Source organism: Paralichthys olivaceus, chromosome 8, assembly GCF_024713975.1.
Source record: "Paralichthys olivaceus isolate ysfri-2021 chromosome 8, ASM2471397v2, whole genome shotgun sequence".
NCBI classification, from domain to species: domain Eukaryota; kingdom Metazoa; phylum Chordata; class Actinopteri; order Pleuronectiformes; family Paralichthyidae; genus Paralichthys; species Paralichthys olivaceus.
This window is the reverse complement of record NC_091100.1, coordinates 24074238-24088018: the sequence shown is the minus strand read 5'-3', so window position 1 is coordinate 24088018 and position 13781 is coordinate 24074238. Positions and strand designations below refer to the sequence as shown.

General features: G+C 40.8%; 2 protein-coding genes across 3 annotated transcripts; one reads left to right on the top strand and one right to left on the bottom strand.

Moving 5' to 3' along the window:
• Positions 1–499: 499 nt before the first annotated feature.
• On the bottom strand, positions 500–9028 carry LOC109627728 (uncharacterized). Of its 2 annotated transcripts, XM_069530627.1 has the most exons (12): positions 8817–9028; positions 8676–8733; positions 6984–7328; positions 6346–6459; positions 6122–6236; positions 5530–5639; positions 5284–5420; positions 4752–5147; positions 3400–4670; positions 2797–2904; positions 2598–2683; positions 500–1645 (listed from the first exon to the last, which is right to left on the bottom strand). In XM_069530627.1, exons 1-12 carry the CDS (start codon positions 8870–8872, stop codon positions 1319–1321), a joined length of 3123 nt encoding a protein of 1040 aa, XP_069386728.1. In that variant the 5' UTR covers positions 8873–9028; the 3' UTR covers positions 500–1318. The 2 variants fall into 2 exon arrangements, with proteins under 2 accessions (XP_069386728.1, XP_019940053.2); XM_020084494.2 differs by having other exon boundaries at positions 3400–5147.
• A 1015-nt stretch (positions 9029–10043) lies between these two features.
• LOC109627268 (group XIIB secretory phospholipase A2-like protein) lies at positions 10044–12821 on the top strand. The gene is made up of 4 exons (XM_020083746.2): positions 10044–10434; positions 11126–11214; positions 11627–11792; positions 12288–12821. Exons 1-4 carry the CDS (start codon positions 10161–10163, stop codon positions 12404–12406), a joined length of 648 nt encoding a protein of 215 aa, XP_019939305.1. The 5' UTR covers positions 10044–10160; the 3' UTR covers positions 12407–12821.
• The last annotated feature ends 960 nt before the right edge of the window (positions 12822–13781 follow it).

Sequence of the window (13781 nt, the reverse complement as noted above, 5' to 3'; positions counted from 1 at the left end):
TTATTTCAGGTATAACCAGTTTGAATCCTGGGCTAAAAGGTTCACAAGCGAAAACCCTTCAGTTTTCACCAACAATGTAATATTTATCTTATTTCTCCTTTGATTACATAACTTCACTGTGTAAACATAATGGAGTTAAAACTGCTTGACACTTAATCGAGTGTGGTTCAACACTATGTCTTGGAGGCATAAGATAATTGCACACCAGCATTATTGAGTATCGCAGCAACATCTAAGCTGACAACTTTCCAGTAGCTCAAGAAAGGAAAAACAAAATTATTCACCTCACAATTTGAATTTGAAATTTAACGGAAACCACCTCTCATAAAAATGACACCTAAATACTTGTGGAAATATATAATGCAGTAAGTGCAGCCTATCTCCTGCAGGAGGCGCACAAACAATCTTTAAAACTATACATTACATGAACGCTGACCTCATGACCTCATTAACCCATCCTTTCTCTCCACAATCTCACAAATTGACTTATGACATCATATTCCTGTTAAGAAATCATTTTAATAAGCATGTTTCATACACATATCTTACATATATGCACAGCATACAAAGTTTGTGGTGTAATGATGAATGATAATCATTGTTCAAGATGTAATTTACATACCCAACAAGAAAAATAAAACTTTCATTTTATGCATGTATCCTGTCTGATATATTTCTGTAACTTTTTAACCTCAGATTATTCAACTATAATTGAACTAATAAAGTCTTTAGTATCTTATATTCAAATATTTTATCTACACTGAACAAAAATAAGATTTTTCACAAAGTTTTTAAATGGCATACCAGTGTAGAATAAAAAAATTCAGTCGTATAGTTTCGAAGAAATTATGCAATACAAGCTTGTGAGTTTGAAATTTAGCACATAAGGGATACACACATTTAAATATGTGCACCCCTTATAAACAGAGTTTCCATGATTGACCATAGAGAAAGAGAAAATGTAAACAAATGCATTACATACTCACTTACCAGATTATTAGGGCGTTTGTATTTCAAAAACTAAATGTACCTAATAAACTGGCAATACATACGAACGTAGCAGCAATATTGTTTGGATACACTGATATGATTCAATCAAAACTTTTGGCAAACATATGTCTGACCGAGTGAACAAGTTTGATTTTCACACTAAAACAACCAAATAAAATTCAAACACATGGTTATAGAGATCACAATCTTGGACTTTGATTCAGAGAATAACCACATTCATTGTCACTGTTTCAACATTGGTGCCAAAAGAATAAAAGATTGAGATTTTCAAGATTGTTAGAGAGATAAAACAAAAGTAACTCCAATGTTAATGCCCGAGGTTGAAAACAGTGGTGTCTAAAGTCTTAAAAAGGTCTTTGAGTGGTGGTATCGCCACATTCCTATTTTCCCATTTTCCTTCCTCTGAGCTGTTCTTCATTCTCGGTCGGACGTGGTGCTGCATCAGTTGCGTCACAGGTCTGAATGGCAAGTTGTGAGTACCAGAGCTTCTGACCTGAGGCTCAGTCATAGCTGGAGCGCTGAAGGTTGACCCGACCGTTGCCTCCACAGAGATGAGAGGGGTCTGAGAAGAGGGCTGATGCTCTGTGGGGTGGGCGGCACTCTTCTCAGCGGACTGTTCCTGGGAATACGGAGTCTGAGGAGCAGATTACAGACAGAGGCGCAGAGTCATCAGCTGCCACACACACAACATACTTTTTTTTTTTTTTCCATTCAGCCCCTCCATACTTCGCTCACTCTCTTTTCTCTCTCTGCTCATACACACACACACACACACACACACACACACACACACACACACACACACACACACACACACACACACACACACACACACACACACACACACACACACACACACACACACACACACAGTGTCTTCAGATGCATCTGTAAACTCAGACTGGGGTAAAAATGTCATTTGGTCTTTACGAACACAGACAGTCTCAACAAGCATTCACTGAAACTTGTGTGCGCTCCTGTGCATGCGTGCGCTGTCAGTTGGCTGGCATCCGCTCACACCCACCCCTGCTCAAATATATTGTCATTATATATTTTTTAAATTAGTTCTTCTGTGAATCCAAGTGAATATTTGTACAAGATATGAAGATATTCCCTCAAAGTGTTGTTGAGATAGTATTCACAAGAATGAGACAGACAGTTGGAACACATAATGCGGACATAATGATGGAGCAGACATAAAATTAATCTGCCACAACAGCATCTAAATTCTATGTGCAAATTAAAATCAACAAGTTGTTAATGTATCGGCCTGATACATTAACAACTTTGTACCATAAAGCCTAATGAGTCCAACTTACACCACGTTCCTGTTCATCTGCAGCTGGACAGTCCATGAATGAAACATTTCTGCGAGTTTGATTTAATAAAATACAGTGTACCTTTAACCATCTGTATGCACTTACAAAGGAGAGCAAGACTTGTCAGATGATGGCATTGAGTAATAAAGGTCAACAAAGTATAACTAAAAAAGAACTAAATATTTCCAAGCATTGTTTAGTGTCTGAGAGTTGATGGAACGGGTGATAGAAGCTGCCTTGTGCTTCTCACAGTCAAATGCCTGATACCTTTTTCTTTCGTCTCTTTTTTTTCTTCTTCTGTCGTTGCTTAACGAAGCCGTCCCCCGTGCCGCTCTGCTCCTTCTTTACACTTCCTGTGATGCAATTAAGAAAACAAGTTTTCTGTTCCATTCTACCAGGATGGTCACATGTTGTCCATGGATATAACTATAAATTACTTTCACTGGGATGCATGTACAGCACCCACCTGAAGGGAGAGGGGTGTGAGCACTGTGCTGTGGCTCTCCATCCTCTTCGAATGGGCTCAGACACAGAAAGAGGGTCTTCAGAACTGAATTTGAAGTGGCTGCAGATCCTACAACAGGAACAAAGAGTTAACAGCACACATCTAGAGCTCAGCTCGACACAAAGGCTGCTTTCAGACATGCACTGCAGATAATCACGCAACGTTTTCCGGAGAGGGTGTATGTGTGAACGCAAATGTCCGAGTGAGAGGCTCCAAACTTTCTGCAGTTTCTCCTGCCAGTCCCTTATTTTCTCTAAAGATTCTGGAGAATGTCTGAACAAGCTTGCGTAAGAGATCCTTCAGGAGATCCTCTGGATTTTTTTACGAGCGTGTGTGTGTGTGTGTTGATGACGTTTCTAACGCACAGCAGACGCAAAAATTCAAAAAACTAAAAAACTACAAATATGTCAGGTTGAAAAAGCGCTGCCACAGATTTCGGTGATAAAAGGCTGGTGACAGTGTTGATGTGCCGTCAACAAAATCACATGATCTCCGCAATGGAATTTATACATTACCTCCTGTCTCTGCATGCTGCTATTCATAAGACATGTGACGTGGCCTTACCTTTGGGCGATGAGACGTCGGGCAGCTGATGATGGGCCTGAGATGTGGTTGATTCTGCACCGTCACCACAAGGAGTCGGGCTGAGAGAATCAGACACAAGGCGACAGGCGGGATTCACCTGCTGCTTTGTAGGTTGGCTCACAGCCTCAGATAAATCTTCTTCGTTTTCATTTTTCGAACGAGGAGAGAATTTCGGAGATGTTGGTCTGTGAGAAGATTGCTCGACGTCAGTTTTGACCAGACGTGGAAGAGGCATCTCTGCATTAGAAGCTCCTTGATGAGAGTCTGATGAATGAGTGGCGTTATCAGGCAGCTGGTTTGACTCTTGAGACGAGGAGGCGGTCCTCGAACAATCTGGCTGAGACTCCTTGCGTGGCAGAGGAGCAGCACTGAGAGGGGAAGAGAAGAGGCAGAGGAAGGACCTGGCAGAGGGCTTGTCAGGTTCGACCACAGTTTGGACGTGATTATCGTCACTCCTGGAAGGTGCGGACAGTGGAGTAGAGCAGGAAGATTGAAGAGAAGTGGAGGTTGTTGCAAAATCTGGAGTGGGCTTCTGGCTGTCAGTGATGGGGCTTGCAAAAAGGCTATGAAATGTCTTATTACATCCAAATGAAGAGTCAGCACAATGTGCCGTGTTGCTGCTGCACTCTGCTGTGGCGTCAGAGGAAGTAGGTTGTTGTGTGCCAGGTTGGAGGGTGGGTCGTAGTTGTCTGGAGTGCTCATGTGTCTCAGTGGGTTGGTTTGCTGCAAGATGATGAACGTCAGAGTTTCCAGCGTTATTTGTCTTGGCGGAGCTGGTGACAGGTTCAGCGGGAACAGCAGCTCCGCCTTTAAACTCTGGCAACCCTGAAGAGGGACCAAGAAGCTTTGCTGAGGCTTGTGATTTCGACATCAGACCAGACAGATGTGGCCGCATCTGTGGAGGATTAAATGTCTGGCTTTTGAGCTTAGTGGGGAAAACACCTTGACTTTTACACTTCACAGACTGTAAAGTATACACAGGCAGGTGGGGGCTTCTTTGTATATCTACTTTTCGAAACGGAAACGCAGACCTCTCTGCCACTGTCGCAGGAGAATACAACAACTCCGACTTAACTTCACAGGAAGCTCTTGGAGAAGGTTTCAAGGATGCAGCTACTTCCCCAAAGTGTTTCTTGTCATCCCCACTGGCCACAGTAAGATCAGGACATGTCTTTGATATAAGGGCAGGGTGCGTGTGGAAGGATGGCGGGCACTTGAACTTTTTCTCCTGGGATTCATTTGCTTCATCTCTGGTATTTGGAGAATACTTTGAGCTCAGCAGAGGATCAATGAGCTGTTCACAGTCAGTTCTTGGAGCATATGATACACACCGTGCAGTAGGAGGGGAAGATTTGTGGTCAAAGATAAGACTTGCTGCCGATTTACAAGACCTGACAACATCAACAGAGTAGGGAGCTTTGCTTTGGTCCGCAGAGCCTGACGTGCAATCAGAGGAATTCTGTGGACCAGAGAGAGATGCAGAGTCTTGACTTCCAGGAGTTGTATAGAAACTAGGGAACGGTTTGAAAAGCTGAGGTCTGAGCATCGCTTCGACTGAATAACAAACTGGCTCCTTGTGATTAAGCGGCGCTGACAGGGGGCTGTGAGGATGGGCACTATCTGAGGCTTCTCGAGGGACAGCCACCTCTGGGATTTCACACTGTTCTTCAGTCTTACATAAAGCTTCCTGCTCAGTGTTTGTTTCTCCACTGTTGTAAAAGTTAGGCCTGGAAAATAAAACAAAACCAGGTAACAGTTAAATCCAAAGGTCCCAACTTGTACAGATGATTAATTATTAGATGAAATACAAACCAGGAATAACTTTAATGTTTCCATGACAGGTGTGAGTTTGACTATGCATACCTGAGTGGTTGTGTTAGTACATCAGGGGTTTTCTCGGACTCTGTCATTTCAGTCTCGTCTGTGTTTGCTGGTTGTTCTGACGACTCCTGCTCGTTCTTTTTTGAAAGTTCATAAAGGTCCTTGTCCCGTTTTAATACCTGCAGGGAGAAGTAAAAGGAAACATTTTCAGCACACACACAAACTGTAAACACACTGTACGCACACACACAGCATATAAAATACTCAGAGGAACATTCACATACACACCTCCTCCAACAGTCGGCTAGTGGTCTCATTAAGTGGATCATGGGAGAACTTGCAATCTACGTCGTGAGAACACTTTCCTTTTCTGTGGAAGAACTTGCAGGGAAAGGACTGTTCTGTTTAGTAAAGGAAATATCACATGTTCAACAGCCTCTAGTTTCTAATAATTACCAACAGGGATTTAGGACAGAATGATATATCCACCTATTCTAGAAATCTGTGTATCACAAGAACCATTCATCGTATCAGCTTCACATTGTGCGTGTTGCATTGTTAAGGCCTGAGGAAATGCTGTGTCCAATTTCAGGCCATTTGAAAACTCAACATTTTCAATATTAACAAACTTTGAATAAAGAGCAACCAGCACTCTGCAGCAGTGGCATCAACGCAAATCTCCAGTTCTGAGTTCTACATACTGAATCGTAAACTTTGAATGAACAGGAGACCTGCAGCAGGTCTCAAATACAGCAGGTCACTTACAGTTGTAGAAAGAAAGCTGACCCCAGGCCAAACCAACAGCCTATTCCAAACAGACAGGTTTGCAGTGGACACTACACAAGTTATACTAGTTATTAGAGGTTAAACCAAAGGATATTGTGCATGTACGGGCAGCTCTCCCCTTTTGTGCAGAATCCTTGGACGTAATACTTGCAAACTTCTTTGATGAAATCGTTGTAACCCTTAACGTGCTTCAGTTGGCAGTCGTCACCCTGCAAACAGGCAAGAATAAAGAAAAGCACCGTCAGGACAGTGTCGTCTAACAACGAGACAGTTTTCCATCTTAGACACTGAAACTTGTCGACGTTTGTCATAACCTGCCTTGATGCAGCGTCCCCAAATGAAATGTCGACAAAGTAACTGTCCATCCACCAGCAAAGCATTCTGGTCTTTGAACTCTTGTGTCATAAGTCTTGTGGGTGGCACTTTAAAATCCTAAGAGGAAAGATGAGCATGACCATTAGATTAACAAATGAATATAAATATATATATATATATATCTTTAAATACATTTTCATTTTTACATCCTTGCATATTTTTATACCCTTATCTCTTCTGGGGCGTTTAGATTTATTTCTAAAGCCCTTATTTAAATGCTTCAATGAGGAGTTTCCCATTTCTGATGTTGCTATAGAGACTGTCTACAGTAAAAAAAGAAATAAAAGGAAAATACTTACAGGGACCAGGCTGGACTATATGATTGAATAGTTCAGGTAATAAAAACTACATTCAGACATGTCCATAGCTTTCAAAACACAACAACACCTTTTTTGATTGTTACTGATTTATTTATAATTTGTTAATCAAACTTTTTTTCCCTCAAGTGTCAAAAGCTTTTTCTACCCACGGCTGTTTATTATCAGGCCTAGTTAACTGTCAGTGTACAGTTGAAATGCAGCAGACAACAGGCTGCTAATATTTGATATCTCTCCTCACAGTGTGGTCAGGAGTTTGCTTACCTGCTTGCCATCTTTACGTTTACCCTGTCCTCCAAATTTTCTTGGATTACATCTAGTCTGATAGTGGCCACCTCCATTAGTAAATCGTCCTCTATCCTTCTGATGATGCTGGTTTTTCCTGCCGTCCCCCTGATTTTTCTGTTGCTTGTAGTTCTTTTTTGCTTTCTGACCTTTGTGATGCATGTTCTTGTGGCCAGAATTATCACTGTGGTTGTGTTTCATGTCGTCGGAGAAGCCAGTCCTCGAATGTTCAGTGTTGGACATATGGTAGTTTACGGCTGAATCATCATCTTTAACGGGTTTGGTGTTGTACGTCCAGTTACTCTGGGCTTCGTAACCTTGTTTCTGTGGAAAAGGAAATCATAGAAGTCACACATTGTAAGGTTTATCAGAACATTTTCAATTTCAGAAATACTAATTCATATTGTGCAGACAAGCAGCACAAACCACAGACACGATCATTACAAAATACACTTACATGTGGACCAAGATAAACATATGGCTGCTTAATTCAGCACAGACTGTTTTATTGTTTCATTCTTATTCAAATAAGAATCTAAAAGACATATCGATTAAACTGTGTGGTCCTTTTAGAGAATAGACTTTTTACCAGAGGAGCTTGTAATATTTTGTCTACTTCACATATACCGCTGACAGACCACTAAATAATATTTTCAATAATATCAGACTGTTTACTTCATATTTCATTGATATGAAAAGATTCATTTGTCCTTGTCTTCATTAGTGACCTTCGGAGTCATTGAATGTATGAAATGACTTGTTTTTCCCCACAGATATGAAGATATTCACCTCCACCAAGGAGATTATGTTTTCACCACTATCTGTTTTTTTTGTTAGTTGTTTGTTTTATGCAAGATTTTATAAAAACCACTGGACAGATGACGAAAAATCAGATGCAAAATGTGTTTCACTTTCTTTATCATTGCAAGGCAGGGTTTTTTTCTGAACATTTTCACTGATGTCCCAGTAAATAATTCATGGATCTTGATGAAAAACTAAATCCCTCAAATTTCAGGGACTATGTGTATCGCTGCAGCTTGTTTTAATTTAAGGAGACTGTCGGGCCTTGGCGGAGGTATGAGCTCTGCCGTTCTAAATTTGTGCTGTTTAATCTTGAATCTTGTGCAATGAAGAAAGATTTGACAAATTTAAGAAAAGCACGAGTCATCATGTGCTGAGCGTCAGAAGTACAGAGGTAAGAGACTGGGCGGGCGACCTCAGGTTACTCCTCTGAAAATCTGGTGCATCTATTTTTGTACAGTAGCCCACTTATTAACAAGTAAAATCTGTTTGATTATCAGTATTAACCATTCCACTGCTGGGCAGATTTCATGTGATGTGCAATAGATAACTTTGCATGAAGGAAGGTAAGCAAGGTCAGGAATTAGACGGAAGCAGTTGTGCGAAAAGTTTGTGTTGTCTGTCTGTCTCTCCTCTTTATTAATACGTTGTTCTATTTGTCTATTTATGTCAGAATTGGGACATTTTATCATTGGATTTTATTGTTTTCATATTTACCTACTAGAATTATTGATATCCTTCGTACTTCATGTTAGACATTTTGGATTTCTGTGACTGTGCATAAGTTATGGCTGTTGTTCATGCGGGTTCTTCCATACGAGCTCGTGTGGAGGCGCCTGTGTGAGGCGTGATGAAGGAGCTGAACCTCACCTTGTGCTCAGGGCCTCTCTGCTCAGCCTGGCTTCTCCTCTTTCTTTTTCCAGCTCCACTGTGGAACCAAACACACCAGCAGACAAACATGAGGGATTCTGCAAACACCACAAAGCTGCGGACTCAGGTGGCGTTACGCACCTGTGCGTGACGTCTTGGTCCAACGGTAATCCCGTGAACAGGTTCGAGAACGCCATGTTTGTTTGTCCTCTTCGTGATGTATGTGTTGCTCGGTGGGGGAAATCCTTCAGCTCTTCTGTCTTGGCCGCAACAGTTTAGCTAAAGCTGCAGTCAGTGGTTTCTCACATGGCTTCGTACATCACCGCATCGCCTCCTTCTTTTTCCGTGTTTTGGACTGACGTCACAGCTCGGTCTTCTTCTTCTTCGAGCATTTAAAGCAGTCAGCCTCCATCGTGTTGCATGACTGCCCCCCTGTGGCTGTAGTTGTCACTTACAGTTCAGTGGTTGTGTGTTGTGCTCTTCACAAAAGGACGAGTGTTTCTGTTTGTCTCCTCCCTGAGATAAACCAAATATATAAACCAGTCCCATACAGCCAAGCCTTTGTGTGAAGTCGTTATTTTCTTTGTATTATTCTTTGATTCCCCAATTTCAACCTTGCATGTTCTTGAATTAAGCATTCTTAGGAAAATGTGTTTTTTTTCCTGAAAAAATAAAATAAAATCTAAATAGGAAACCTGTCTGCTTGGTTGTGCCTGTGTGTGTGGTTATAATTATTTCTCAAGTTTTAAACATTTGAAATTTACAAAATAGTTCTGCGGTGAAGATGAAAATGACTCAAACGAACCAATTGATCAATGGAAAATCACAGTACACACAACCTGGTCTCTGAGAATCGATTTTTTTGGTTTGCTTTCTTGTTTTTAATGCTTAGATACACAACACACAAGTATTCAGTATCAAATCTCCTTCAAAAACCTGGTTTATTTATACAGAACATTTACTGCATTAATCCAAAACATGAGGTAGAGGTATTATTTCTTATTCTTGTGTTTAATTATTATTGACAGACACTTGCTGAGTGAAATAACATACAGTTCTGCTCTGTTCTTTAAAATGTTTTCTTTAAATGGCAACCAGCTTCCTGTCCACACAGTAAATGTCTCATCCCACAGAGAGATGATCAATGAGCAGCTTCACAGGACACAGGGAGGATGCTCTCACATTTTCACTTGATGCTAAAGTGAGAGGGTTTCATATTAATGGGATTAAAGTGTAATTTAATCTATTTGGCCGAATGATGAGTAAGCACACTCTTTGTCAATCAGCGAGTTGATAAAAAGACATGTTGAAAAAGATGAGATAGAAGCTGGACTTTGTTCCTCCACATATGAGGCTGTCCCTGTGTGTGGCTCAAAGTTCAGTCCTCACAGACAGTTGCAGCGTTGCCTCTGCGAGGGTATTTCTGTTTTCCCACTCAGTATCCGAAGTTTCACTGTGTTCACACTGAGCTGTCTGAACTTCAGAATGACCCGCTGGGCCCTTCTCACTCCCCTGCTGCTCCTGTTGGGCCTCTTCCTCCACAGTGCTGTCAGTCAGGAGGCTGACGACTCTGCAGCAGCACCGCCTCCACCGCCACCATCAGACCAGGCCTCCGATGGCAAGCAGGCAGAGGACGAGAGCGATGAGTGGGCAATGAACACGGTCAGAGGAGGCTTTGAGGCCGTCGGCGGCTACTTTGACTCTATGCTGGAGTTCATGGGCGGACGTGACGGAGTGTGCCAATACAACTGTAGATATGGTAAGTCTGTTCAACAAATAAGTGGCATGGTGCAGAATGAGATACACCAACCCAACACAACATATGTTTTCTCTTTTTGGTTTAAATTGACATTGGCAAAAAAAGAAAATCAGCTTATTTCAATCTTTTAACTGACGTGTGACGATCTTCATCTGACCACACGTTAGACAGTGACCTTCATCTGTCAACATAAGGGTTTTATAAATGTAAGGAGATTCAAATGTAAAATGAAAGCAAGTTCTCATTTAAATTCGATTTTTTAAAGTGGTTTTAAATTAAAGACACTTTAAACCAAACATTTTTGACCAGAAAATAATGTTTCTATTAGCCACGTTATTACAATGAAAAAAATATGAATTACTTCAACGAGTGTAAATGCACCTCTCTTGCTGTTCATTGGATTATCTAATATGATCAATAAGAGTATATAGGATTTAATGGATGGTGCAACATATTACACCGAACTCAAACACTTAAAGATGAATAGGATTTATAGGCTGATATTGTAAATTCATCCACTTATCATCTTTGTTATCAACTGGGATTGGGCCTCGAAATGGACTGTGACCCCAGCGTGATAGGAGAGGTTTCATGTGGAATGTGTCAGATATTTCTTTGGTTGTCAAACAGAATCCAGCCCATGTGCACTGTGCGTGTTGTGAAACACGACTTACATCTGATCTGCTCTCAGGTAAACCTCCCGTTCCTCGTCCTGGATACCAGATGCCAGAGCCTGATGGATGCAGCTCCTACTTCTTTGGACTTCCTGTTCCAGAAGGGGTATGTTTCCTCTGACTGCATCAAATTCTTATAGGAACTACATAAAGTGTTTATGTGAATCTGTCTTCCAAAGAAAAAGAAAAACGACTGGAGTGGAGTAGGGAAGGTGGCTGAAATGTATTTTGGACTTTTTAAAAAACAAGGTGAAATTACTTCCATAGTAACATCTCTGAGCTAATGGAACAAGATTTTTATCAGCCAAACTGCATCTTTACCAAAGTTGAGGAGGAATGATGGAATTATGGAAACTAGGTCTGTTGTGAATAAGTGTACTGTGAAGGCAACTGTTTGCTGGTGAAATAATGGATCCTGAGAGAGTTTATGTTCCTGACTAACTATTATGATCAATGTCTACAGTCTCTAAAAACTAAAACCCACACACACACACTGAATCACCTCTGTTGCGTGCCAGATGGATATGGGCATCCCTGCCATGACCAAGTGTTGCAACCAGCTGGATATGTGCTACGACACCTGCGGCTCCAACAAGTACCGCTGTGACTCCAAGTTCCGCTGGTGCCTCCACAGCATCTGCTCCGACCTCAAGAAGAGCCTCGGCTTTGTTTCAAAGGTTGAAGGTCAGTAACATTTCAAACTTTCGTTGATGAGTGCAAGTTTACAGAGCCTCTCCAGTTCATCAGCATCTCCAGATATTCAAATTTAATGAAATTAAAATTAAAAAGTATTAAAGGTTCCGTGTGTAGGATTTAGTGCCTTCTAGTGGTGAAGTTGCAGATTGTTTAACATGAAAGTTCTTCTCGTAAATCAATGCTTGGTTTGTCCATTCTGGGCTATTTTAGAAACATGGCAGACTCCATGGAAGAGGACCAGCTAATAAATGAAACCCAATCATTTTTTTCAGGTGATTGAACACCTACAAAAAGAATATACTTTAATTCTTTGTGTTCCCCTAATTCCTACACACTGGACCTTTGATTTCAAACTAATTCATCTACTCAAGTGCTTAAATCCTGTGGTGTACGAACTCAACTGCAAGCAGAGTAAATCTGACATAACAATGCTCCATGTTCTGACTGACATGTCTGTGTCTCTCTGTCCCTTCTTGTCCTCAGCATGTGAGACGGTGGCAGACTCCTTCTTCAACACAGTGTGGACTCTGGGCTGCAGACCCTACATGAACAGCCAGCGAGCAGCGTGCTACTGTCAAGGAGAGGATAAAGATGAACTTTAAATGAGATTAACACATCATACCCACTCTCCTGTTTATAGAAAAACAGCAGCAACTCCTCGATGATGTCTGATGATGGTACTCTGAGTTATAGCTGTGCAAAGACTGCTGTGTGACTGCTTGAGTAATTTATTCAGAAGGTCTTGGTTCTGGTTTTGTTCAAGGCTGTTGTTTTTTGGGTATTATTGTTTGAAAGCTCAAATGTTCACAAAGCTCACAAGGTGCGAGACAAATCTGGATGTATTTGTTTTTGCATGTATGCAGACTGGTATTAGCATCTATACAGCTTGAGCTTTTTCCACAGGGAGAAAGGCCTGAGGTGTGAACTTCATTTAATGTTAAACTACTGTGCAACGTTTTCAGTGTTACCATGTCACACTGAGGATAATCCACTGTATGAATAAATGTTATTAACACACTTGTGAAAGTTATCCTTTCATTTCCTGGTTTATTATAATACAACACTGTGCAACAGTTCTGAGATCAGTATTCTGCATTAACCAGTGAACTTAAAAACTATTATATAAAACTATTATGATCAGTCATTGTATGAAACACTATTGTAGATGGGGACATAGTAACTGTTGATTCACTTTTGAATATCCTCACACATTACTGTATATGCCACTATATATTATGTATATATAGTGTATATTACATCATATCTGTACACCATTAAGAGAAGAGTGCCTGGCTAGTTCCACAGATACTCCCTTCTCTCTCTGAGCAGTACCAAGGTCAGCTTATAGATTAAGGACCAACCAACAGTACATTGTAGTGTCTACACTCAGGGACTTTCATATCTAACTCAGATGAGCCAGACAGAGAGGCACCAACTTCAACTCTTCTAAATAACACCAGTGATAAGAAATAAGAACACAGTGTGGTTTAGTTATGAATATTTAGATTTAACTATCCAATAGGATGTGAACACCAACACGTAACATAGAGAGTGACAGCAATTCTAGCCTTTCATTAATGTGCTGTTAGAATGGGTGATGTAAGTAGAGAGAGATATACTGGGATGCTGTAGGAGACATCTTCAGACTTGAGGGGGACGATGTCTCATGTTACTCTGTTAGCATTTGTATATTGTTTCACCTTCTGGTCTCCTTGATGCTTCAATTCTACATTAAATTATTCTGCATAAGACATCAGCTGCTGTCTGAGTTCTTCTTTCACCAGCTTCCAGAAAACTTCAGAAAACAATTACCACTGAGGATGAAACACGTACTCCTGCAGACACAGCAACAGCATTTAGACCTTCATGTTAGAAAGTAACACTGTGTTTCAAATCCATAATTTGACTGAGACTCAAAATATAATTTAATATTTAGAACTACGAAGCATTACATAAATTATGTATTAATGATTTTGT

Bases quoted from the DNA above. Each gene is read 5' to 3' on its own strand.
- LOC109627728 (XM_020084494.2), bottom strand. From the start codon at position 8,872: ATGGCGTTCTCGAACCTGTTCACGGGATTACCGTTGGACCAAGACGTC. The intron at 8,734-8,816 runs GTGCGTAACGCC...TTGGTTCCACAG, and splicing joins GACCAAGACGTCACGCACAG to TGGAGCTGGAAAAAGAAAGA. The intron at 2,905-3,399 runs GTAAGGCCACGT...TTCCTGTTGTAG, and splicing joins CGACGTCTCATCGCCCAAAG to GATCTGCAGCCACTTCAAAT.
- LOC109627268 (XM_020083746.2), top strand. From the start codon at position 10,161: ATGACCCGCTGGGCCCTTCTCACTCCCCTGCTGCTCCTGTTGGGCCTC. The intron at 10,435-11,125 runs GTAAGTCTGTTC...ATCTGCTCTCAG, and splicing joins CCAATACAACTGTAGATATG to GTAAACCTCCCGTTCCTCGT. The intron at 11,215-11,626 runs GTATGTTTCCTC...GTTGCGTGCCAG, and splicing joins GACTTCCTGTTCCAGAAGGG to ATGGATATGGGCATCCCTGC.